At 47.7% G+C, this 27,526-nt stretch overlaps 1 protein-coding gene across 1 annotated transcript; it reads left to right on the forward strand.

Annotated features, from left to right (window-relative positions):
• Positions 1 to 4,381: 4,381 nt before the first annotated feature.
• On the forward strand, positions 4,382 to 27,424 carry LOC144145192 (putative methyltransferase DDB_G0268948). Its single transcript, XM_077676714.1, has 6 exons — positions 4,382 to 4,535; positions 7,394 to 7,551; positions 13,810 to 14,017; positions 18,915 to 19,015; positions 25,166 to 25,300; positions 27,279 to 27,424. Exons 1-6 carry the CDS (start codon positions 4,425 to 4,427, stop codon positions 27,397 to 27,399), a joined length of 834 nt encoding a protein of 277 aa, XP_077532840.1. The 5' UTR covers positions 4,382 to 4,424; the 3' UTR covers positions 27,400 to 27,424.
• Positions 27,425 to 27,526: the final 102 nt, after the last annotated feature.

Genomic DNA, 27,526 nt, shown 5'->3' on the forward strand with positions numbered 1-27,526 from the left:
CAAGCGCTCGTATCGGCAGGCAAACCCGATGCAGTGAGAGCTCGCGAGGCGGCTGCAAAACACATCAAGCGAGCTCAGCCCGAAGCTGCCGACGCGCGGTTTAAGCGCGACTTTCTAGACGAGATGCTTCGGCCTCTCTTTTGCGCACGGCGGGATCCTGTCGGCGAGCGCGCGCTGCCGCCGCCCTGCGCGCCCTCCGCTCCGCAGCCTTGTCAACAACCACCTCCTCCATCCGGTGACTCGTTGCGTAAGAGGAAGCGCGTCAACAGCGATTGCCTTTTATAGTGTCAGTCACGTGCGAGTGACGTCATCATGACGTCACTCACACCAGCGCCACCTGCGAGTGAGTTATCGAACTAGGCGGTCACGTAGCTCCACCTGCGAGTGAGTCATCGAACTAGGCGGTCACGTACCACGAGACACAAGAGATGGACAGACCCACAGCTTTAGGAGCTTCGCTCCTAATACGTAGTTTTCAAGCCTAGAAATACATCGGATGATAATGAAATCCAAATACGTTTTCAAAATTTTGTTATAGAACATGTCAATTCCTACAAATTTCTTGGACTTGTTTTTGAAGAAAGCCTGAACTTGAAACCACATATAGATAAGGTACATGCAAACGTGTGGAGACCTATAGGAATGTTATGTAAAATTAACACAACTGGTTCCTAAAACTTTATCACGTCAATTGCATCACGCACTGGGGTAATCTCACCTGCACTACAGCTTGTTAGTATGGGGCACCACGACTATAACGAACATGAAACGAATGAAAGCACTACAAAAACGAGCTGTTCGATGTATTGAAAATCTTCATTACTTATAACATATCTCACCTGCGTTCTCTGAACAGAAATTGCTAAAAAATTACGTAGCTGTTTGAATTTAAGCTTTCAGTACGCATTTGTAACGAAATCAAACTCGAAGACTCCGCTTTTTATAGACAGTATCAACTACCCAACATGTATTATACATTTATACACGAACTATACAAAACCCCAATGATTACGAGAAATTATAGTACCCGAATATTTGGTTGTTTATTACCTTGTCTCCTGAACAAACATCCTGATATTGCGAAAATGGTACATAAGTTTCGTTCGATACATGCCTTCAAACGCGATGTTAGCAATACCTTCTTATTTGTCCTACGGAATTAGCTCTGTTGATTGTTGTACACGCGGAATGATTGCTGTTTTGCACTTCTGCGTGCTTGTTGGGCCGAATTGCTTTTTCTGTGAAGTTCTCTGGTATTGGTGTTGTTTTCTTGGATTCCTTGCTTTGTTTATGTTTGCTGCTACCGCTGTTAGCAATGCTCATGTACGGGTGAATGGGTTTTAGTCAGGCAGAGTCCATCTGCCTTAGCCCACTCACCCTAGAAATGTTTGTCTGAATAACGCATTTTCGATATCTCAAAAAATAATAAGTTAAGACTGATCCCAAGCAAGTTCGCGAGAAAATGTGTCAAAGCACCTCCTCGCTTCCCTGGCTTAGAACCAGCTAATTAAGCGGACTTGGAGATTTTAAGATGTACGGGTTCTCAGAGGTCAAGAGGTTTTACAAAGGCCACGTTAGTGTGTCCACCTTTGTATCTCTTCCGTCACCCTTCCCTCATCTTACTCTCCGGCCTTTATTCGTCCTCACCCAGCGTACAGTAGGCATGAAGGAAAAAATTATGTCTTAACAATTGCTCCTTTCATCCGATCTTTCAACGCGTGATACCACCGGCGAATTCTTTAACCCTCATTGCCCTACCTCTCAATATTATTTGTACAGCTTAGTTATAATATTCACCTGAATACTACAGGTGTTGTTATTTTGAACGACATGCATCCATAAACCTACAGGCATGGCAAAGTTTGCTTCTACGTCGTCCGTTCTCGCTCGTTGCTTACGCATACCGTCCCACGGGCACACCCTTCGGATGCCGCATTGCACGTGTGCCGCCACGGATGCACGCCATCGGCAATTACACTTGCGTCACTGCTATCGGGCCCCGTTCGAGTCGCCTTTTTCTTTGTAAGTATAAGCGCCACTGCGCCACATACAAAGTGTGGAAGCCAGTTTACAAAAAGCAAGCTTACATCGATCTCCCTTAGCCGGCTTCACCCCTAATCGCAAATGCATTGACAGGCAGACATCTTCAGGGGCAATGCATTCTCATATGTATTAGATAATCAAGGCCCTGTAAACTCAACCGGTGTAAGGTTGGTCTTGGGTCTTCGTAAGCTGAATAAACGTACCCCGATGGCCCTAAAGTCGGCTGCACTTCTAAGTACAAGAATGATGCAGGGAAGATATTGCTATGGACGCAATATATGTCGTCTTGCCCCTACATATGAATTCTCCAGTACCTTATCGTTGCAAAATTGGTCTTTCCGACTTCGCACATGGCATTTCTCCGTGTGTATGGCATGAAATACCACATCTTTTCCATAAACACCTCGCTGTGAAAGGATAAGTAGGAGGCATCTTCTTATTTCAGACGGCCGCGGGTTCTCGCCACTTCTCGGGAGCGATTGACCAGGTATTCGTGGCCATTAGGCCGCGTACTTCTAAACTTGCTCTCATACTGCTCTGGGAAACGCTTAGGTGCAGGGTATGAGTGGTGGGGGCATCCCCATACGAGGTTAAATGTAGGGTTCGGAGCAACTCATGCCCGGCAGTTTAATGGGGTAAGTTGAGGGAAACATCTGGCGAAGAACGGTGGTATTGTAAAGGGCATTGTCTAGAAGCCATCGTGCCCCATGCATGCTCCTGGGGAAGTAAGTTACAGCATAGCGAACAGGTAGGATTTCAAGACAAGCGCTTCGAGTTCTCCTTCAACGACCACTACAGAAAGAGGTTACAATAATTTGGACCCCGGCCCACTCAGCTCTTCGCGGCAACTGGACGGCACACGTCCTGGCCCGAGAACTCGCCAACCGGTCACCGCAAGAAGAGTCGGAACGAACCTGACAACCGCTCCTCACATACGCCGACATCACCCAACATTACTGACTAGTGAGACAACTCTATCCACCAGTCACCTAACTGGCCACGAAAGAACAGGAAGTCATCCTGAGACAACTGCAAACTAATATGTACCCACACCCAATTAGACAACACGCCATCCATCCTACTCTCTATGATTATCTATGTACTTATTGCCAAGCCCCAGGCACACTCTAACATATTGTCGGGGAATGCCAACTAAACCCACATCTTCCCCTCATCCTCAACCTCTCACGCGAGCAGTGGGAGAGTACGCTGGCCAGATCCTGCCCTGAAACGCAGCCTTTGCGAGTGGAAAGGGCGAAGACAGCCGGCCGTACCAACGGAGTCTTGGCTGAAGACCCTGACCACAAATATGCTCACTTCAACTGTGATTAAAGTTTCTCTCTCTCTCTCTCTCTCTCTCTCTCTCTCTCTCTCTCTCTCTCTGTCCCTCTCTCTCTCTCAGGGTAGCGCGAGGTTTGAAAGTTTTTAAGAGAGAGAGAGAGAAAGAGATGACTTTATTTGATGCCCGAGATGGGTTCTGAAGGGTAGACGACTTGGACGGTCTCCCTCCCTCATCCGTCAGCCAGGATTCCTTGGATCCTCGCGGCGGCTTCGGTCATGCGGACTGCTGTCAGTTGTGCCTCCGGTGTGGAGCTGAGCAGAAAGAACAGTCTCCCATTGTTCTGCAGTCTTAATTTTGTAGCTTCTAACTGTATCTACATCGGATTTGCTAATATAGACAATCGTATTTTTTTTTGAGCTTATGGCAGGACCATATCAAGTGGTGTAGGTCGGCTCTACTGTTGCATAAAGTGCAGAGGTTTGAGTAAAAGTCTGGGTAGCAGCGGTTGAGGGAAACAGGGCTCGGAAAAGTGTTCGTCTGCAACCGTCGCCACGTGACTGCCTCTTTCCTGGAAAGAGTGTGGTGGGCCGGTGGATTTTTGCATCTGGATAACCTGTAGTGATTTATTATATCCCTGTATGTGACTAGTCTGTCTTTGTGAGATCTCGTAACGTGTGCTTGTTCAACACTTGCTTTTTTTTGGTTAAATGACAACTTTCATGGCTGGAATGGAGCTTAGTGGCGTACAGAAACCTAGTTGTTTCAAAGTAAACAAAGTTGTATTTTGTCCTCGTGGCCCTTAATCTAGCATCCCACGTCAAAGTTCCAAGATCACTTGACAAACGTGATCGGTTAATTGTATGCAAACACAGACGCGTTTACGCGTCGCTAAAACATTCGAAATATGTCAGCTGGCGGCTGGCCTGACGAACTGTCTGGCTCATTTTATTATCTGTACCAATTTTTGCAACGTGCAACCCTTGTTTCAAGATACCCCAGCATATTCAAGTGCATAAGGTGCTTTTCTCTACTCCTACAGGGGCTGAAAAGGCCCGTTTTGCCGCCTGCTTTCGCCGGCCCGTATTTTGCCTGGCAAAAAATGAACCAGTTCTACGCTACAGCAGCCCACGCTAGGATTTATGCCAAATATCGTCCTGGGCCACCACGTCCTTTCGTTGAAAAAGCGCTGGATTTCCTTAAGACGAAACTGGTAAGTCGGCGAGCCTTCCTCGTAGACTGGATGTTTCCTTGCAAACGCAGTTCCGCTAAAAGAAGACGTACTAATATGAGTCTTCCGTCGTAGAAAATGAGTACGCAGAACGTGAGTGTATCCTGAGTAGTGGGGTTTTTCTGGAGTTTTAGGGCGTTTTGTTTGATTCCGTTGTCATACATTCTATCGCTCGCCAGGCTAACTCATTAATCTGAGATTTGTTTGTTACACGTGGCATTTTTTTTTTCTTTAATGCCGAAAATTTAAATATCAGCTTCAAGATACCCTCTTGCTACTTATAGCTTGCGCCTGATAAACTTTGAAGCCCACAAGCAACAGCGTGTAGCGGCTCGCAAACGTTGGCGCCCTTGCTTTTTGGAAAATCTGTAGAGAAGAAAATCTACTTAGGTCAAACATCAAAGCAAAAAGCTAAGGCCCGTACCAGCTCTTTTCAATGTTGCGCGATCTTATTGGTTGAATGAACGGTATAAAAGAAATCACTGTTCAAGAGCCGTAAATTCCACTTCCTTGTGGCGGCAGCCCCCTGAGCTTTTTAAGTTTTTGATTAAAGCCAATCTGCTATAGTACTGTCGGATTAGAATTAATTACCCTTTCATCATTGCTTTCGAATTTCCCTCAACACTTTGCCAACATAGTAATGGAATGTTTTGGTCCATTGCTCTCAAAGCGTTTATTCGAGTTCTTGATTGCACTTACCAATTTTCTTCTTGCGTGCGTTGTGTGCCTGGGTGTTCGGTCAATGTATGCTAAATAGAATGGCATCTTGAATTCGAAGCGATCCTCCTTGAGGTCTTGTCCTTGGTTCGCTATATCACAGCTCATGCTTGCTTGTTCCCATCTTTAAACCTGTCTTCCACACAGGTGTTCCGATTTTTATTCCGTGTTTTTCCCCAGCATATAGGGCGATATTGCCTTCATGCCACCTTAGCCAAGAAACTTCGTTTTGCGTGGTGTATTGTAATATTCAGCTCTGCGTTTATGCAGAAAGTTTATTTACTTTGGTGGTTATTGAGTTCTACCAAGACGTTCTATTTAACACGGACAACCACGAGCACTTGTCATTTCAGTTCGCTATATTAGTTGGACCAGTTCACGTCCATGTCACGTTCATTTTAAATTCAAAAGACCCTCCTACCTCCGAATGAGAAATAGGTTACAGGCAATTTCCATGTTTATGGAGATCACTTCAACCACTGAATGCTTTTTTGTGATTACTACGTTCATCTGTGGAGGCGGAATATGGCATCTGTTGTGGACGTGCACATAAGATATCTAGAACCTTTCCACTCTCTGAAGAACGGTGAACTGCGAAGCTGTGACGTGTGCGGTTAGAGCCGTCTTGGCGGCACGACTCAGACCCTGCGGACGATAGAGCCGCTGCCGAGCACGAGAGCTGGGCGAAACTCCGTGCAGCTAGACCCCATGACCCACGACCACTGCTAGAAGGAATTCCCATAGGCGCTCAATTCCTGGCACACAAAATAAGAGCCGGGGCTGCTCTTACGGAGGACGTGCTCGAAAAGTGGCAAGCATACGTTCCCCGACGCTCGAGACACTTGAGAGAAACCCCCGAGAACTCTAGGGAGACGACCATCGTGACCTGCCCCTCGTATCACGCGCCAACGAGGCCCGCAGTGCAGCACATGGGCACGTAGGCACTGATTTTGGGGGGGAATGGCAGCTTTGGGGCTGATATTGGCAAGCGGAGGATGTATACACAGCTGCAGGAGCATGGCCCGACCGCAGTGGCCTTTATGGGGCGGATTAGTTCAAAGGTCCGCTGGCCTTCAAGAATCTAGTTAAGATTGTTGTGAACCCCTAGTTGAAGTGTATGAAGCGTATTAGTATAAAGTGGTAGCCATAATGCTAATTTGTGGGCTTTGAGGATTATTCTATTCGCTCTCGGTCAGCTTGTGTAAGGTGGAGGAAGGGAGTGGTATATGCTATGCGGGAAATTATCAGTACAGAACAAGCCGAAATAAGGTGTATTCTTCATTCGTGCCAGCATGGCGGTTCGATACTCTTGCGAGGAGTCCCATACTTTGGGTGGCATGGTGTTTTATATCGTTAAGTGCGACGGTGTTGTGTCAGTTGGAAATTTGGCAGAGTCATAAGATCCGAATGAATTCAACTAGCCGAACGTTTTGCTGTGTTAAAGTGGCAAGCGCAGTCTGGTGTGGAGTTGGTATTAAATGGGTTGTGTATGTAAAGCTTAATTTTTTAAAGGATCAGCTAAAGTTTTGCTGTGTGAAGTATTATTCCGCAATCCTGTGAGTGGTCTCTTGAATGCGGGCGTCTTAGCCGTGTGCAGTCGGTAAAGCGGATTCATCATCGTATAACTAGAAATGGAGGAGACGAAATATGTAGCCTGTACGTGCGGCCTACAAGGGCGATTGGTCAAGCCCCTCAGTCATAGTATTCGAAATAAGTCATTAAAATCATCACCTTCCTTTTCGTCAACTGAGGAGGCTGATGATGTGTTCCAGTGGACACCTGCTATTGTAAGCACCGCGTCATCGCCGCGCATAGAGTGAGAGCGCTGCCTTGCCCGCGACACTTGGTGCGCAAATTTCATGGGTGCTGTGTATGCCATGATTAACCATCTGCATCGACCGCAGGTGCGTAACCATGGAGGCAAACACAAAGCCAACGTCTCCGTTCCACAGTGCAACACCATGCTTTCGCCTTCATTACACCTCAAGGAGTTGTTAGCAGTCACAACATTTTCCTTAAGTTATTTTTGTTAAGTGCTAATCCCATTCTCTACAAGGGACGTTTATTCTAGAATCTTGGAACGCTTATTCATCCTGTTGTGGAATACTCTGTTGTCGTTGCAGACTTCAAATCTGCGTCTAGCGGTGGATGTCGGCTGTGGCCCGGGCACTAGCACCGCTGTCCTAGCTGCCCACTTTGAGCATGTGCGCGGGTACGACATCTCGGAGACTCAAATATCTGAAGCAAAGGCGAACAACAGGTTACGAAATGTTTCCTTCAGGTGAGATCCATACCACAATTCAAATTCAAGTCGGGGTTTTGGTCCCCGCATAAGAACACATTAATGAATTCAATATACGCACAAGGTCATTTCCATAAGACCGGGTAAAACGCGGCTGGTAGAAATTTGCAATTTACGCAAATAAGCAACAAAGTGAACGAAACGGGCGTTGCTTTGCTTCGAACACTAATAACTATAGCCGGACAGGGACAGGCACTGGTAACGCAACACATGAGTGACAAAACACAAGCCATGTTTTGTGGCAACGTATATTGTGACCTCCTACGAATGACTGCAAGTGGCAATCCTCATTCCGTATTGCCCCGCATCAATTCATAATCACTGATTTCACAGCACCCTTATCATCATTTACATCATCGTCTATATACGTCATGACAGATCACCATCGTACAGCAGCCCCTGGCGGGTTCAGAATACACTGTGGCAAGTTCACATTGGCGCGGTGCGAGAGAGAGACTCTTTATTACAGAGAAAACAGAGAGGTTTGCCAGCATGAATTCGCTGACATGCTACTTTGCGGGGAAGGGGGGAGAAGGAAACAAAGGAAGAAGGGGGAAGAAGAAGAGTAGGAGGCAAAAGATAAGAATAAAAAAAAGAATACAAATTAAAAAGGAATAGAGTCCTGTTTAAGGGCGCTGAGTAAAAAACTTGACTGCACATGCTATGGAGATGGCTACAGTGTTGTAGCGACGCCAATGTCCTCGAGGTACTCAAATAATGCAGACAGGGCTTTGCGCTGGGAGGATGGTGAGTGGAATGGTCCAAGCATCAATCTTAGTGTTATTGGTCCAGGTTGGAGACATTCAATTCTTTGCTGTAAACGGGCCCTTCATTCAGCATAAGCAGAGCACTCTAGTAGTATATGTTCGATGGTTTCGGGTGAGCCACAGTTGTCACAGTATGGGTTGGAAGTCTGGCCTATACGATGAAGGAACGAATTTGTAAACGCTGCATTAAGGCGCAGTCGATGGTACAGTGTCTCCAGTCGGCGAGGTAGTCGTTCCGGCAGCCTCATTCTCATGTACGGGTCTATGCAATATAGAAAGGCCTGATGAAACTCCGGAAGGGACCATAAGCGGTTTCTCTCAGCCAAAACTACTGCCTTAGTCATAGCTGAGGCATCATTTTTCGTGAAAAAAATCCTTCTCCGTGTTCTCAATTCTAGGCCCCTGCGGGCAGCCTCATCCGCTTTCTGGTTACCCAATATGCCACAGTGGCCTGGGAGCCACTGTAGTGTCACACGATGTCCAGAGACGAATGCGAGATGGTGGAGATACTTCACTTCTCGCTGGGCATGTTCATGAAGGCTGAAACAGCTAGCGCGTTGCAGGGTCTGAAGAGCTGCCCTCGAATCGCAAAAAATGGTCCACTGTGTCGACGGCTGGCGAAGAATGTATCGGATGGCTTCTTTTATCCCATGAAGCTCAGCCGACGTGGACGAAGTCGGTCGCTCAAGGCGGTATGACAGGGCTTTCTCAGCTGATGGAATAAAAATTCCTGATGAACTGCACTCAGATGTTGCCGACCCATCAGTAAAAATGTGAGTTGTTGCAGTGTAAAATTTGTTAATGTGTGCGAGTGTCATCTGAAGTAGGCTGATTTGAGGCATTTGCTTTTTTGAATCAATTCCAGGTATAAATGTTTTTATCCGAAGAGGCGACAGAGTCCAGGGCGGGAATCCCAGGGGCATTGTCTGCGGTGCTTGAGTTGGAATTTGAGCTTTAATAGCCCTGATTGCTTGCCCAAAACTGGAATTGCTTCGATCTGCGATATGAGCCAACGAATGCGTTCTTGTATGTAACCTGTGCCTCAAATGAATTCGTAGTGTTTCTTGAAGTCGTAACACGTCTAAGGGCAAGCAGCCGGCTTCAGCAATTGTCCCAGAACGCGACGATCCTTTAGAAAGGCCGAGGCACTTCCTGAGACAGTTATTCCTCGCCGCTTCAAGCTGTATTTTGCTTGTAGGGGACAGCTGCTGCAGGACAGGGAGGCTGTAGCGCAACACGCCGTCAACATACGCCTTGAAGAGAAGCACCATGGAACGACAGTCGCTGCCCCAGCGTGTGCCAGCAAGATATCCAATAATTTGGGATGCCGTGGAAATTCGCATACGTAGTCTCTTTACTTCAGGAGCCCAGGAGAGGTTTCTGTCGATTGTAACACCAAGATACCTTTGGGTACGGACGTATTTCAAGGGCCGGCCACCGAGGATTAAAGGATATCTATACATGCTCTTACGGGTGAAGGCCATAGCGCTGCTTTTTTCTGGGGAGAGATGAAGTCCTTTAGGCTGTAGGTGTTCTGATATTTTTGCAAGTGACGTCTGGAGCTTCTGTTGCGTAACTAGACGTGATCTCGAAGCACTCCAAATGCAGATATCGTCCGCGTACAGAGTTATCTTGACCCTACGGGGGAGAACACGCTTCAGGTGAATGAGCACGATATTGAATAGTAAAGGACTTAATACAGCTCCTTGAGGTACCCCTCTTCTTACTTCATAACATGGTGTAGGCCCTTCTTCTGTGCACATGAAAAGTTTCTTCCTTCAAGATAGCTTGAAATCCATGCGTATAATCTTCCGCCTAAGCCAAGTGAAAGAAGGGATGCTAGAATTGCATCGTGATATACGGAGTCGAAGGCTGATTTAATATCTAAAAACACCGCAATTGGTATGTGTCCACAATTTAGTTCTTCTTCCAAAGACGATACGAGGGTAATAATGCTGTCAATAGCCGATCGGTTCTGTCGAAATCCATTCATTTGAGGTGGGTACAGTTTTTTAGTTTCCATGTACCAAGTCATCCTTTTGAAGATCATCTTTTCCATTAATTTCCCAACACAGCTAAGTAAGGCTATCGGTCGAAACGAGTCGTAACGTGTTGGTGATTTTCCAGGCTTTAAGATAGAAATAATTTTCGCTAATTTCCAATCAGACGGGACGGTACCATGCAGCCACGTTGCGTTGTAATACTCCAGAAGACGCAGGCGGGAGTGCTGGGATAGATGCGAGATTGCCTCATAAGTGATTTCGTCGTAACCAGGAGAAGACCGTTTCTTGACGTCGGAAATCGCTGCATTGAGCTCCTGTATCGAGAATGGCAGGTCCAAGGCAGGTAAGGCAGCTGCCGGTGGCGCAGAAGGGTTGGAGTGTGCGCGTATCTGAGTAGATGAGCTTGCAGACAGGAGCTTGCAGTATTCGTTAGCTGCTTCCTTCTGGGAAATGTTTTCGTGCAACGACAGCGCGCTGAATGGGTGTAGCTACGGTATACGGGTACGCATTCCCTTTACAACGCGCCAAATGTGCGATGACGGCTTGTGAACATCTAATTTTGCACAAAAATCTTTCCATTGCTGCCTGCTCAACTTTTCCAGATGGCGTCTTACATGTCTATATGCCCTGCGAGCTTGTTGCAGGTCTTCTAAAGTTTTGGTGCGACGCGCCTTCCGCTCCGCACGCCTGCGAATGGCTCGTAAACGCTCATACTCCCCATCTGTCTTGATGTTTGAACACCTTCGTGTGACACACGTTGATTCCCTGAGACATCGAGCCATGAAGGGAATGAGGTCGTCATCTGAAGTCGCTGCAGTGATCCTCAGGTCCACGCTCTGTTCATAAGCATCCCAGTTTGTGCACTTTACCTTCCTTCCCAATCGGAGTGCATCTTTCTCGAGATAGGATAGTAGAACTGGGAAGTGGTCGCTCCCCCTCGTTTCCAGGTCTGTGCACCAGGAAAATTTTTGAGCGATGCAGCTTGATACAAAAGAAACGTCATTACAGCTGCTCACTGTCGCGTTTCTTATGTATGTGATGCTGCCATCATTAATGGGCCCAATATAGTTTCTGATAAGCAGCTCCGCTAATTTCGTTCCACGGGCACTTGAATGTGCGCTACCCCAGATCTCATGGTGCGCGTTGAAGTCACCGCAGATTAGGTAAGGCGGGGCCGTGCTAGTGAGAATGCTTTGTAGCCTCGAGGCGTCAAAGGCGTTGCCTGGCTCTATGTAGGCAGCAATAAAAGTAAATTGCTGTCTTCCAATCATGGTTTTGGCAAAAACATATTCTTCAGTTTCATGAGCAGGCACAGCGACTCTGGCTACTGGCAAATCATTGCGGACACCAATAAAAAGACGACTGATGCCGTTCGAGCGTTGAGAATGCAGCAAATTGTAGTTTTTTAACTTAAAGTCATCCTCAACACGAGACTCAGATATTACAATAAATGGAAATCGATATGTACGCACAAGTTGGCGAAAATCGGCAAGTTTTGAGCGTAGACCGCGAGCGTTCCATTGGAAAATTGTACAGGTCTTGAGATTTTCGTTGATGAGCGGTTTCGGGGAAGGGGTGTCCGATGAAGTCAGCTTCTGTGTACTCCGGACCCATATCGCGAAGTTGAAGACGCAGCCACGAGAGGTTCCAGGGACAAGACGGCTTCAACTTCAGGGATATGTCCATACGAGGGATGGGCACGTAGTAGAGCCCTGATTGCTGCGAACAGCATTGGGATCAGCATACGGTGATATCGGCCTGCGTGGGCTGACCTGTCGTCCGTTCCTGTTCTTTGCGAGGACGTCGAGTTGGTGGGGAGGCTGCGTCCTGTGGGCGCGCGTCAGGTGTGACCTGAGAAGCTTTGCTGGAAGATTGATCCCGTGTAGCTTGCGCGTAGGACTTGTTTGTGGGAACTTCACCATTAAGCGGAGGGTCACTTGAAGGCACAATAACAGTTGAAAGTACGACTTCAGGGTTCGACGGCGGCTCACGTCGTGCAGGAGCTTTCCCTTGTATTTGCTCGACACTGCGTGCAAGAGTAGCTGCCTTTTTCTTCGGGCAAGCACCAAACGACGCGGGATGTGGGCCGTTACAGTTCGCGCAGCGGGGTTGGTTGCGCGAAGTACAGTCCTTGTGGGAGTGGTCACCAGAGCATATTTTACAGCCAAGCTTTCCTCTGCAATTCTTGGCGATGTGGCCATGTTTCTGGCACTTGAAGCACTGTGTGGCAGATCCGATGTATTCTGCCACGGGGAAGCTGTAAAAACCAAGGAACACCCTAGCAGGCAGAGGGGAACCCGGCTTAAACTCCAAGATGACAGAGCGTCGGCGGGTCTCAGCGACGACTTGATTTTCATCGCGTGAGTAGGTGACTTGCCGACGGGCAGATACCACACCTTGATCGCTCAGGTAACTCGCTAGTGCCTCATCCGTGTACTCCAGGGGCACGCCTTGGATTTTCCCATATGTCGCCATGTATGAACGAGGCACGCGCGCCTCGACTGTCATGCCAGCAAGGGAGGAGACGTGAAGAAGTCGGTTGACAGCGGCAAGGGACGACACAGTCACAATAAGACTTCCATCCTTGTTTAGGCGATGGGTTAAAACCTTTTCTTGTGCCGTTGCCACGACTTCTGACGCCAATACGTTGGGGTTGACTCTCCACAAACTGCAGCCTTCAGCTGGTTCAAAGACGACGGGAATCCCAGCGGCTCGCTTTTTTTTTGTAAGTGACCAGCGTGAACTCTCCTTGATTTGTTTCCATGTCAGTGGTTTCTGAAGACACGTTCTGACCATCAGGTTGCTGGTCAACAGCACGCTTTTTAGGGGCTGGTGGGATTTCTGGGTTGTCATCGGGAGTGGAGTCGCATGTACTTGTGGGAATACCTTGATGTGGTCCGCTTGGAGGAGATAGACGTTGGTGAGTTCCGTCCATTACGACAGCATGAAGCGCAGGCGATGGCGGCACCCTGCTAGGCTGCAGGGTCTGCTCCCAGCTTCGCTGAAGCCGTTTCACACGGCGAATCCGGCTTTTTGAAGTCACTGGGTGGTGGTAAGGAGGCAGCGCAAAGGATTGTAGGCACTGCGTAGAACCACCGGTACAAAAAACGGAAAAACTGAAGAGCAGCAAAAGCAACCAGCCGGCGAAGCCGATCTTCGTCTTTTTTTCCCGGCGCGGTGCCTTCACCTGTGCGATGTTTGGGACATGTGGGTTTAATGGCAAATGCTCTGTATCGCGAGGTTGATTCTACAGAGATACAATCGTGACTACCCTATGTTAACAAGTTTTTTTGTTTTTTGCGCCTCCTCCACATCAAAGATGTAGAAAAGCAATGGTGTAGTTCATAAGGCAGAAATGCAAGTCCACAACACCTCAGAAAGTACAACACTTTCAGCAATAATTCATGACAATAGCATTGAACATTTTTATTTTTACCTTGTATTGTTTTTTATCTGCACGTCCGTAGCGTGGGACCAGCTGAGAACATCCCAGTGGAGAACCAGTCAGTAGATTTGGTGACAGTGATGGAGGCTGTCCATTGGTTTGACGTGGATGCATTTTACAAGGAAGTCAACAGGGTCCTCGTGCCGAATGGAGTCTTGGCTATCTTCGGTTATCGCATACAAACACCAGTAAGCAAAAACCAAGCAAGGATGGACAGCATTATAGAGAACGTAAGTCAACTTAGTTATTGTGGGCATTCACTGACGTGTTTGTTTTTGCTTACTTCCAGAGGCTTCGGAAGTGTTTTTCAGCTGGGGGAGGGGGAATCACTGATAATGATGATGCAGAGTTTACCTGGCTGTGGAATCCAGTGTGAATTTTTTGCGGCACGTGACATGATTAGTTTTATTACATGTAAGCCCTGATTTTTCGAACTGAATATTTAATTAAGCATGTTAAGGAGCAGCTTTTTATCCCTCGTAAATAGTACAATAATTAAACATATTTATCTTTAGGTTAGAGGAAAGCAATCCTATCGTATACGAGACACTGGAAATGCCCGTGGAAGTTCTCTCACGCGTGATAAAATCGGCCTGATCAATAAAGATATGAGAATAATAAAGATATGAGAATAATAATAAAATCTAATAATAGTAATTCTTTAGTAACAAGTCGCAACGAAGAAAATCAGTAAGGCAAATGGCGAATTAAGTAAAGACCAGCCTTGGAAGCTGGGACATGTGTTCTGGCAAAATGGCTTAGTCGTGTCGAGCTTCGCGGTTTGAACCCCAGCTGTTTATTTTGAGCCATACATAGTCTAATAGTGCCGAGTCCATAGGGGGCTGGGCCCCTTCTTTTCGACATAGAAAATCTCAAGCGCTCCCCGAGGCCCGCGCTTTCCCAGTACCTTCATCAATAAGAAGCAACGTCGACGGACGCAGAATTATGATATTAAGAGCAGTGTTGACAACATTCAGTGTATTGCCAAACAGTCGTGAGAGCACCCAACTGTAAAGCGCTATAAGTATATACCTTTCACATTTGTCACGGTCAAAATTCCTCGCACTTAAAACATAGCAAAGTTACATTATACCTTATCAAATGCATCGCACTTATCATGTCCAGCTTATCGAGTGATCGCATTATTTCTTCCCTGCTCTGAAAAATTATCTCGCAGGGGTGGCATTGAACGTAAAAACTTCGTGTTTTCTACAATAGGACACTGTTCTATTAGATTTGTCTAAAAAGTAGTTACCAGTCTTAACTCCTGGGGCGCCGATGTGTGGTGATTAATTTTTCAACAACCCTCAAACTTTCTTCAAAGTTCTCACGCAAGATCGTTTTATAAATATAATCTTACTGTGTGTAAAATATTGCCCTGGGGCGGTATTCTCGTGTTTTGTCCCTTTTGTGTCCCTTTCAAAAGTGTCCCTTTTGAGCGAGCCCTGATTGGCTAAAAGCGAACACACGGATGTGACGCCATGCAAGCACGGCGGAGCTATGGCGCCGTGGCTACTCGGAGCAGGCGATTTGGAGCAGACGATTTTTCGTCGCATTATTGTTGGTTCGCTCGCGAAACAATAAGAACATAAAAGATACTCTGATATGGTTTCAGTTCTTTAAATTGCGTTTGCATGAACAGTTACGCTTTTTGAATCAAAGGCCCACTGCTTAACCGGAAGTAGGTCACGATGAAAGGGACGCAAAAGGGACGTTTTCAAAAGGTACAGTTACGAGAATACCGCCCCTGGTGTGACTGTAGGTTCCTCTGAGTAGCAGCCAAATATAGAAACCGCCGGGGCACCTTGTTCGGGACAAGAACCTTGGTATGCTCATCAAGAGCATGCATGAGTTGCTGTGTCCAGGTGGTTGCGTCTGCAAAAGGGGGTTGCAGCGCTCTAGCCGACATTTATGCTAATCGGTGATACGAAAAGATTTTTGCACTTGATTCGTTTTGGAGATACGGAGACAGAGATGCATAGGATGGCATGGTCACTTCTCATGGTATATTCTTGAGTGTGTTCTAATCGTAGCACGAGAGCCCGTGTAGCGAAAGTTATCTGGGTTGGTAATGAGTTCTACGGAGTTGCTCACGCGTTTGTATTCTTTTATGCCAATATGTAGTGTGTAGCCGGCTTCTTGTGCAGCACAATGCACCCGACCCGCCGCGGTGGCTCAGTGGCTAAGGCGTTGCGCTGCTGAGCATGAGGTTGCGGGTTCGATTCCCGGTCGCTTTTCTGATGGAGGCGAAAAGCAAAAAACGCCCGTGTGTACGAGATTCCGGCGCACATTAAAGATCACCAGGTGGTCAAAATTAATCCGGAGCCCTCCACTACGGCACGCCTCATCGCCTGCGTTGCGTCGGCGCGTTAAACCCTACAATCATCATCAGCAGCAGTACAATGCATCCGGCAGCCTTCCCTGCATTCCCTGGTGTGACCCCACGCAGGGTGTGCAGCATTAAAGTCACCGGCCAGGAATGCTGAAGACGGCTTTTGGTTCGATATGGATGCAGAAGTTCTTCAATCTCCGGTAGAGATTGCGGGAAGGGGGCGGCGGGGAACTGTTGACTTTGGTGAGGAGCAGAGGGCGGCGCTTAAGAGGAACAGAAACAGTGAGCCTGTTGGGGGTATCATGTTCAAGAGTAGCCACGAGGGTGGAGTGGACCAGCGTGGCAAAGCAGGTACTTTGCCGAAACGAGGCATATCCAGGTAACGCAGGACTTAGTCCTGCCTCTGAAGCAGAAATGTCTGGAAGCTGAGGTTGTGACTCAAGCCAAATGCGGACCTTCTTGAAACCATGACAGTTTCATTGAAGGATGAGTATGCGATACGCCATGCTTATTCCTCGAGAGATAACAGTGCTTGAGGGAGAGGGAATAGGCGGACTGCAGTTGAGAGATCAAGCTGGAGAAGATAGATTAAAAGAGCTCATTCTGCTATTCCAAGCGCCAGTTAATCACAAAATTGGTAGCAGCAGGAAGTCGCCAAAAGCAGCGAAGGCTAAACAATCCTTGCTGTGCACAAGAAAAGAAGGCGGGAAAAAATCCCGGGTTATCTCCAGGAACGTCAAACCTGGGAAGGGGCGAGGCATGCAGTGTATAAGTGTGTTCTTGGCGTCCTTGGCGTTTTTTCCAACGGAGATGAAACCGTTGGGAGGTAGAGGTATACAGCTGCTGTAAGAGTCTCTTGTCTTTGAAGCTCGAAGCTCTCTAGGGCGAGGCGTAAACGAGCGTCCCGGTGTTTTAGTAAGCGTTACGTTCTAGCGCAAGGCGTAAACGAGTTTCCCGATGTTTTAGCACCGTGACGACATGCGACGACGATTACGAAGACGGCAACAGTAGACGCCAACAGCCCCAGCACTAAGCGACTTCGCCTCTAAAAAATGAAAGAAGCTCACACTAACCCGTAAGACTTGAAGCTAGCGAAACGGTACGTAACCTTCACTACCATCACGGTGGTTTAAGTCCACGATTGCAGCCGATTTGCTTCTTCTTCGCTACTGCAGCTATCTTTACTACGTAATTGTTGCTTTAGGTGTCAGCTTCCTTCATTCATTTGGGAATGATAATTATTGCACATCACCTTGAAGGGGCATTCGCTATGACATGTCTTTCTCGTTCCGAGCAAGGCTTGCCACGATTACGGCCAACGCTGAAGTTGTTTTTTTCTGGGGGGCGAGGGGGAGAGGGGGCAATCTTGGCCACTCTTCCTAAATTGGCATGCTTGGCTTGACAAAAGCGCGCCGGGAACGCTGGGCGGCAGCGGCGAGGCACGCTTTCACGTGCGCTCGGCATTTTCTTGCTATTTTTAACTGCGCACACGAAGCTAACAATTTGCTAAACAGCTTCGCTGTTAAAAAAGTCAGCCACCCTTCTGCTTAACAATGACAATGATTGAAAGCGAAGCTTTCTCGTGACAGATCATCGTTTTTTTGACACGGTGGGGTGCAGGATTGTTCTGTCTAATTCTGCGCATGCACTAACCCCTCTCCAAATCCAAGCCTATTCGACCATGTTGAAATGAAGCAATCGTATAGACACCGGCTTTATAACGCGAGGGACGCAAGCTCTGTTTCCGCCACGGGAAGCGTCTTTTTCTTTCCGACACCCATTTCCGCGTTACAGACGCCATCAGTGAAAACGCTGAAGCTTCGCTTTAAAAAACCCACGTATGTTTCCGCGTTACGATCAGTCCGGTCCAGCATCGGTAAATTATAGCTTAAAACGCCCCATTTCATCTTCTTCCACCTTTATATCGAGTATCAGGGCAGTTCTTGGGCTACCCTTAATCAGTTATTAATTCTATTGGTTCAAAAACGTTGGCTTGTGACTTCTTCGTTCTCGGCGGGTGCTACGGACCCTTCAACTGGCACTACAGCCCTCGGCAGGGGGTTCAATTTTAAGAATTCCTGTCTTGTCCTCTTCTTTTGGGTGTTGCGTATTGAAAGAAGTGTATGTGCATTCGTATAGAAAAGGTTTCGATATAATGATTTCAAAAATATACCGTGCCCTCAACGCGATTCGAATCCACATCGCTGTAGCTGTCCGCGTACAGACGACGCGCTCCAGACCGCTTGCCCGACGCGGAAACACACGGCATGACAAGGGTTCAACCACACAACAACAACAGTTGTAAAAAGTAGTCGTAGTAGTAATGATAATAATATTAATCAATGCCCAGTAACAGCCTTACTGCTGGCGCACTGAGAAGGAAAAAGGCAGCACTGAATTACCTTTGTACTGGAAGGAACTTGGGTTCTATCAGACGTAACTCTGGACACTCCGTTACTTTTTGTGCAGCTACCACATCTTTTAAAGTCGGGTTTTTTGCACAAAATGCCAGCTACGTAAAAAAAGCCAAACACACAAAAGGCAGCAACCAAATGTTTGGGCGGCGTCTCGCTGCAGGAGCAGATCGTTAGAAAATTAAACATGTAGTTAAATAAATAAAGTATAAATGTCAGCCCCATAAGATGAGCATTGACTACGTGCGGGCTCCTTTAGCTGAATGTGCAAATTGTTTGACATTATAACACAGATAAAAGGGTCCACGGCACACTCATGGCTGAGAACCACAGGTCTAAAGCATTCCACATAATTAACTGCCCAATCGTTTTTTTTTTCAGGAAGTCTACTTGGCTGTAACAAAGAAATACGGGATACCTGGGGCCAGGCTGTGCCAAGAGATGTATCGTGATGTTCCCCCAATCTTCGAAGACCACGTTCGGTGAATCATAAGATTTTTAAACTGTCACGTACGGCTCTTATTTCTTACGGTCCACACCAACAACACGTAAATGTGTTAGTAAAACTCTTCAGCTATCATAAACACCCCTTTCTTTTTCCTGCGGCTTAGGTCTACTTTTTACGCAGCATGCCGTCCACGAATACTCTCCACACGGCTGCCGTAGAACTCCATTAACCGATACCATGCGAAAGGCAAAAGTTCTGCGCACATTTTTCCCGGTTACCGAAACGTTCAAAATACTGGCCTTGGGATTCGCGATGAGAAGTTTTTAACCGCAGGTTGTTGCCTAAACGGGTCGACCATCGTCCCACTCAAGCGTGTTAGAAAATAGTAATTACTTCATCGGCTCTTCGTCTAAAATTTGTACTCCTCCATCACAGGGCTTCCGGCCCTCATGGCATGCCGAACACCTACTTGGTGACATCGGCTGCGACGACTCACTGGAAAGTGTGCAGGGTGGCATTTGCCGAACTGCCAGTGTGTTCGAAACATTCTGACTGCACACGTGTGGAAGGCGGCCGATATTATTAAGTACGTGCTTAAATTAAGGAGTCTTGACACGAAATTTTAGTGTTCGTGTTAGTGCTCAAGCACTTTGGCGGCCGCACTGGGGTTTGGCGGCGGGGGAAGGGGGGAAGGCCCGACGGCTTCAGCCACGGCGACAGCGTCGTGACCGAGCGAGCACAGGCAGGACGAAAACGGCGGAGGAAAATGTGGCGAAAGTGCGCTGGGAAGGTAAAAGGGCCCATCTCCCCGCGAGGGGGACTCGAGTAAATGCGTCGCATAGGGGGTGGGTGTATTGCGTTAACTTTTAGTGTTTGGGGAGTTGGTGGTAGTGAATGCGTTGTATCAGCAGCTTCTTGACGTAGTTTGAATGAGTCAAGGATATAAGGCGCGTTCGTAGCCTTCCATTCTGTGTCGGCTTTGTGGCGCAGTGGGTAGAGCACCATGTACCTTGCGTTCCGCCCGCAGGGTCGTGGGATCGAAACCAGGCGCCGGTAAGTATTATTTCTTTTATATAGTGTAGGGGGAGGGGTGCGGACCTGTTGTTGAGATCGAGGAGGGTAGCGTGATGCGGGAGAGGAGGAGTGGGGGAGAGGGCGCACCTGGAACGGCTGTTCCGGACGCCGAGGCACGCCGACAACGCCGGGTGCCATCATGAGTTAAAGAAATAGTTAAAGAAATGCTCTGCATTTAATATGCTGAGCCCGCACGAGATTTTCGTGAGATGAAGAAGCCGCGACGAGCTACGACCGCGAACATCAACTCTGTCCGTCCAGTAGGTCCTGAGGGCGCTCGAAAGGCACGAGACTCGCGAGCCGGCAACGGCGAGCGGATGGCTCGGACCGAGTAACGGCTAACCCCTAGGACGACGCCGGACCCACGTCACGGCGCACAAAAACAACAATCTGCTGGCACAAATAAAGTTTACTACAATCCATTCCAATCGTGGGAGCTGTGGCGAAATTATTAGTGGGAGGGCGGCACGTGCTGCTTATGGCGCCATCTCTTTCACTGCACTTTCGCCAAGCGCTACTACTCCGTGCGTGGCCCATCTGATCCACGTGACAATTTTGCGGGAAGTTCAAACACGGTTGACAACATGGGCACTGGGGGCGCTGGCTGCGGCGACGCGCAGCGACATAACAGCAGAGTAGCGCGCAACGACGTGCGTTCGATGATCACGGGATCTCTTCCTGAGACGCAGCATATATGCGCCGTGACTGAAAAGGATGCAGTTGGCGCTGAGCACAAATTTCGCTTTAGGGAGTACAGCAATCGTCAGTGTATTTTTTCTTTTTGCTGCTATAGGTGCTTACCAGCAGGGTAATCATATGTGATATTAGAAGGTTGTGCTGCTGAGCACGAGCACGCGGGTTCGATTCCCGGCCGCGGCGGCCGCTTTTCTGATGGAAGCGAAAGGCAAACACGCGCGTGTGTGCGATATTTCGGAGCACGTTAAGAATACCCAGGTGGTCAAAATTAATCTGGAGCCCTGCACTACGGCGCGCCTAATCGCCTGCGTTGCGTCGGCGCGTTAAATCTTGCAATCAATCAAACAATATTAGGAGGTCGAACGCAGCGTAAATCATTATTTGCATCCATGTTTATTCGTGTCAGTTTCTGTATCTACAACACGAATACTGAAATGGCCGCCATGAGAAGCCGGCACTGTGGACGTCACTGTTCTTGTCGCACCACGGCCAATCTGCACGCGAGCGCTAGAGCGAGCGAGTGGGTCCAGATTGGCCGTGGTCACACGCGTCCGAGCGGAATCACGTCTGTTTCAAAACCGGGATACACTAAGCGTAGCAGCGAGCGCCAAGGCAGCCCGCGCCTTGCCTACGCAACGGCAGCCCTGACGTCGACAGTTTGTAGCGAGGCGCTCATTGCGCATAGCTGATGCCCAAGTTGAAAGGTCATCCGTGACGGGTCATGCTTTTAAATGGGCTCCTGGGGCCCTATTCTCGACGCACTAAATTCACTGTGAACTGTGAATTCGCCGAAAGTCTTTTCTGATCGGCTTTCAGTTTTGATCACGTGCTTCCGGTTGAAAAAAGCGGTTGTGTGTGCTTTCGACATTTTGACGGTTCGTGACGTTTACACGCAGAGTTGCTCAATATATCCAGTAACTCTGGTTTACACGCACCAGTTCCAAAGCTACCCGCCGCGGTGGCTCAGTGGCTAAGGCGTTGCGCTGCTGAGCACGAGGTCGCGGGTTAGATTCCCGGCCGCGGCGGCCGCTTTTCTGATGGAGGCGAAAAGCAAAAATGCCCGTGTGTACGAGATTTCGGCGCACGATAAAGATCCCCAGGTGGTCAAAATTGATCCGGAGCCCTCCACTACGGCGCGCCTCATCGCCTGCGTTGCGTCGGCGCGTTAAACCCCACAATCAATCAATCAGTTCTGACGCTCGCCTTATTTTTTTCTACAGAAAGCGCATAATTCTTGGTCCGCAGTGAAAAACTAGACTTAAAAGCAGCGAGCATGACAACGACAATCTGTTTTTGCTATTCAACAACAATACGGCTTGTATGGCACGCCCTCTGTGTGACTGGCTGAGAAAACGTGACGTGATTTAAACAGTTGACGGGAACGACTACGTCACACATTGGCAACCTCAGCCTGCGTAAAAGTGACGTGGTGATACGTAACAGCTTGAAAATGACGGCTGCTGTCGCCGTGAAATAGGGCAAAAATTTCGCAGACCTTCGGAGCATAGATTTTCTTACAATAGTCTCTTCTGGCGCAAAAACAATAAAGCATCTTAGTCTGCCCCCATAAAAACTCATTCTCTCTCTTCGCCGGAGAAATTCCCGCCGAATTATGCACCCAGCCCCGGTTGCCGATTTAGGCCTGCACAGGTTTGGGTTGTAGGGAGGCAGCATGCACGCACAACTGGACTTAATGCCACTACAGATGACATACCCGTTGTGGTGGTGGGAGGTTTAAACGTGGGAGTCTCATTGCTAAATGCGCCCTGTCAGGTGTCCTCCGGAACCGAGCGGTTTGGGTCTCGCTTAGTGTGTTGCCCAGACAATAAGATGCGTACATCTGGGCAGCAAAAGGGCCACCCATGTGTGTGTCCACTGGAATAAATGTCGAGGCCTTCGAGGTGTTAACTCGCTATGGAACGGACGCATGTCCTTCGCTAGGAGGAAGAAGAGCGCAAACTGCAGATGCGCCAGTCCGAACAAAAGCTTGAATGGGCGGGAAAACCACGGAATGCCACTGCCGCCGCCTTTGCCGTCTTTAGTTTCAAGTGGTCGAGTAGCTGCGAATCCCTCCCGGATGAACAGAAACTACCAGTTTGTGCGTGCACGAGTTGGGAGACGAGGGTGGTAGGGGGAGTGGGGGCGGGTATGCACAGATATATGTTTTGTACATTTACTCTTGATATGTCCGTTGCGTTGGCGTGAAATTCAACGTGGCCGTCAAAGAGCCCAATACGACCGGTCCGGTGTCATCTGTGGTAGAGTAGATCGGGTTGGCAGGTTACATAAACAGTAATATGTCTACGACGTGGGAGGGAAAGAGACAGCTTCATGGTTGTCCGCTAGGATAAGGCTCGGGTCTGATTCAAATGTCATCTAGGCAAGAAGTATGCTCAGTCGTGAACTGCAAACAAACGCGTTTTGTTTCGTGCACTTCATGGAGGGCCTGCTGCTTTTAAGATCATCCTCCACAGAGTAGAAGGGCACAGGATTTTTATAAAAAAATTACACCATCTTCCCGTAGGGGAACCCTGAGTAGTATGCGAAGCAGCCATGTGGTCGACTGAAGTTCCCTTTAGTTTTCAGTTCGTCGTTTCCGTTGACGTTCAGCTTCGCGTGCCTTCGTTGTATCAGTAGCTTCTTGACGTAGTTTGAATGAGTGAAGGACATAAGGCGCGTTCTTAGCAAATGCTCACGTCTCGGTTTGTAGCGCAGTGGGAAGAGCGCCACGTACTTCCCGTTCCCCCCCCCACCCCCACCCCCAGGTGGAAATATCCCCAGGTGGTCAAAATTAATCCGGAGCCCTCCACTACGGCGCGCCTCATCGCCTGCGTTGGGTCGGCGCGTTAAACCCTCCAATCAATCAATCAATCTCCCGTTGCGGCCAGGGAGTCGCGGGATCAAAACCGGGCGCCGCCTAACTATTTCTTTTTATAGTGGACTGTGCTGACGTCAGCCCAAACACTGACGGGGCTGAAGAGATGCGCACGCGCAGTAGAGTGCGGATGGCGGACAACGACAACGAGTGAGGGAGGGACACAGCCCCGAGCATGAGATGCTTCGCATCTAAAAAATATCCAGCAGCAACATTCGTTAGAGCCAAGCGTACAGTTCCTGCTTTCCATTTTTCACCTCTCCAAGACACGGCTGCCCTGGCAGTTTAGGAGAGGAGGTCTTTCATCTTCCCTGGGGAAGAATGAGGTCGGAAATTCGTCATAAGGCTATTTCTTAAAGCTTTTTTTGCGTCTTGAGTTGCGCAGAAACAATAAAAAAGAAACTGACAATTCTATCTCCGGTGGGGAGGAAGCTGGGCTACTCTCCTAAAGAAAGAACGCCGCAAAGGGACCCACCGACGACGGGCACCCATAATGAGACCAATGGAGCACCAACAAAAACGTTCATGCAACGAGACGATTGTTGAAGTGGGACTTGAGTGTTCCCACTTTCACGTTCCCTTCCTTTAAAGTTTTGCCCCGTGCACTTTTGACTACCCACTTATCTCCACACATTCCTATTGAAAAAACTCTAAATGTGGTTTATGATCTATAACTTAGTTTTATACAGTAACGGAAACGAAAAAAAAAGGATACAGTTACTTTTTCACAGTAACTGTAACTGCAACAAGTTACATTTGGAAACTCTGTAACTGTAAGTGTCACAAAGTTACTTTATTGGCATAGGCAACTGTAACTGTGCCACAGCTACTTTGTACTGGCAACTTGACATTAACTGGTCTGAACAAAGTTGCGTTAAGCAGAAGCCCCTTCCTCTCGTTCTGATTTTCTCACCTCACATGTGTTGCTCAAGTTTAATTATCTGTTGCCATGCATTAGGCAAGTTAAAGTAGATGGGCCGCCTTCCCATGGCCTGGGAGACAAATGTCCTGGGCTGCAGCTTCCCCAACGCCGCTTCCCTGATTCCGCACTGGCTCCATAAAGACTTTTCTTGGTTCCCTAACTTCGCTTAACCATACCATATCCAACTTAATGTCCGAGATGCTCCACTAATTGTGCATCTAAGCTTCCCTCGCCAGATAGAAGAAGAAGAACAAGAAGAAGAAGAAGAAGAAGAAGAAGCCTTTTTTGAGCAGACGGTGTTACAATGCCTGCGGACGAGGCAGGAGCTAAAGTCATTGAGTGCCTGACGGGGGCTCTTGACCCCCTGCAGTTCACAACAGAGGACACGTTTCAATAGTGAAGCAAATACGCTGGGAAGAAAATACGCTGGTTTAAATAAAAAGTGCCCGCTGTATGACATGTTCTTTCAATATGTCATACATTACTTCAGTCTGATGGCTAGGTTCCCACGTCATTTAGCTTTTTTTGTTCTTCCTCCGTAGCTAGTGAGAGGGATTCTTGCTCGCTAGCAGCCTCAGACGGAAGGTATAATGGCATTTTTTATTTGTTTTCCGCAGAGATACTATGGAGGATGTCCAGTGTACTACCGTTGGAGATTACGTTAACTTCATTAGGACACTGGCGTCATACCAACGTTTTCTGAAGAAAAGCCCCACAGAAGCAGAAAGATTGATTGATAGGCTGACATTCCTGTAAGTATCTCCGCATTACTTTTCAGCAGTGGGTATGCACCGCCTTAGGAGGTGTTTACTGTCCCTTTTGTGCCCGGAAGTTTATTTAGTTTCAAAATCCACTCTCAAACATTTTCGTTTGAAACAACAAAATTAAAGTAAGCCACTCTGACCCAGGAGCAGGGAATGTTCGGGACCATAAGTCATTACGTTTAAGCTTACAACTCAGTGCAATGTTGTGTGAGGACCCGCAGATCACTTTTTAAACAAAGTAAATCAGAAGATCCAAGCTACTTCTGGTGCTTAAAAGGATCTTGTTGCTAGTGGCGTAAAAACTGTGAAAGTGTCCGGAATGCTAAAAGCTTCGAATAAACGACCGGGAAGTTCTTCCACACATGCGGCTTCAGAGTTAAAATACCACTATTTACGCTACAGAAACGCCAGACGACTTCCTTGCCACCCACACCGTTTTAAAGAAATGACACTGCGACAGAAATAAAAAAAACTTTAATCTACTTCCCAATCTAAGACGCTCGTTTTCTGTTTCTAGGTAATACTCCTATCATTCTTTCTATGGTCCGTTAAGCTAACTGTAATTTCTTCCACAATTCTCAGTAAGCCCGGAAGTTTTTGTTGGTTGTAGATGCTGTCACAGCGGGACACATCAGTTGTATGGGGTTCTTTTTTTAATGTCAGGGGCAGCCTAGTGTTCATTTCGTCAGAGTCTTTGCTGAAAGCTCCCCAGCCCATATCAATTCTACGCCCAACTTCCTTCTCGTCGATCTGATAAACAGTGACAGCTTGTCCAAGCTAGTTGTATACAACAGCTACCACCATCACATCAATGCCTGGGCTGATAGGCGCATCCTGTATATCTATTTTACATTATCTTCTTCATACTCATATTCCTCCCACGACAAGGCCTTCTGAGCGCCAATCCAGAAACATTTTGGTCTTCTCCCAGATCGCTAGAAAGGACGGTGTCATTTGCAAATGTCAACTCGCTCAAACATTCCCTATGTACCCGTAACCCAGACTTCCCCCAACCAAACTTTTAAGGCGAACCATTCTATGTCGCGTTGGTAGCATATGTCGCGTCAAAAACGAACTGCAGGAAACCCAACTTTTTCTGGCGATGATTGTGGGTGAACCGAAAGAAAAAAAAACACTTCCTGTGGTCAGAATAGCACCTCGGTCCCCCTCATTATGAAGCCGACGTCTATCCGCTCGCGCGACCCCAACACGGCCAACGTAGTTTGGATGTGGGTAGGGTTGCATGGAGATGCAAAATTAATTTAAAAAAGCATCCCTCTGTCAAACCACAATGGTTGTTAACGCAAAGTTTTCTCTGTGAAAAAGCAAACGGCGATGGGTCAAAGCCACTGCGGCCAAAATTCCAAACTGAGTGCGAGTCAAAGGCAAAGCTCAACGAGTAAATATACAAGCTGTCTGCGAGTCAAAGCCTAAACTCAGACGATAACCCACTGCACGAAAGCCAACTTTCGCTGACAATAAATTATGCACCCCTTCATTTAACGACGACCACGGTTGAGCGCGAAGCTTTGTGCGAAATCAAACAGTGAAGAGTCAAAGTCAAAGCCGCAGCGGCCAAAAGTCCAACAGCGGGCGAGTCAATGTCAAAGCTCAACAAGTAAAAAGTCCAAAGCGTCTGCGAGCCACAGTCCAAACTCAAACGACAACCAAGGAATCCCTCACAAAAAAGCTTCCCGTTCAACCACCGTTGTCGTTACTTTGAGGGGTGCAATATTTTTTAAATAGCCCTTCTATGCATGCTGCGAGTTATTTCTTTGAAATGTGGTCCCCTTGTCGGATACCTTTCCTAGTAAAGAACTGCTCTATCGTTTATGCCCAGCGGTGCATGCTACACTAAAAGTGTTATGCATACTCGTCAATGCCTCGTTGAACCTTTAAACAACTGTGCCCTAACGAAACACAAGGGTATTCTGCTAAAACTGGGCAATATATTTCTCTATAACAGACTGATGGAAGACAACGGCATGCTGGGAAAAAACCCACATACTACGCCGCTCCAGGTGAAGACTTCATTCTTCACCCTTTTATCCAGAAAACCGGGTGATCACAGCGGCGTCAATTGCTAAAACATTCCTTTGAATTTCGCTGCCTGTTCTTATATCTATCTTAAAAGTGTTTCTTACATAGAATGTACAATAAATTACTCCAGCGGAATTCCTTCTTCGAGTATTACACGTTCTAAAACACCGATTA

This window comes from Haemaphysalis longicornis, unplaced genomic scaffold (genome assembly GCF_048455015.1).
Source record: "Haemaphysalis longicornis isolate Haplotype H1 unplaced genomic scaffold, Haemaphysalis longicornis Haplotype H1 scaffold_7, whole genome shotgun sequence".
Taxonomy (NCBI): domain Eukaryota; kingdom Metazoa; phylum Arthropoda; class Arachnida; order Ixodida; family Ixodidae; genus Haemaphysalis; species Haemaphysalis longicornis.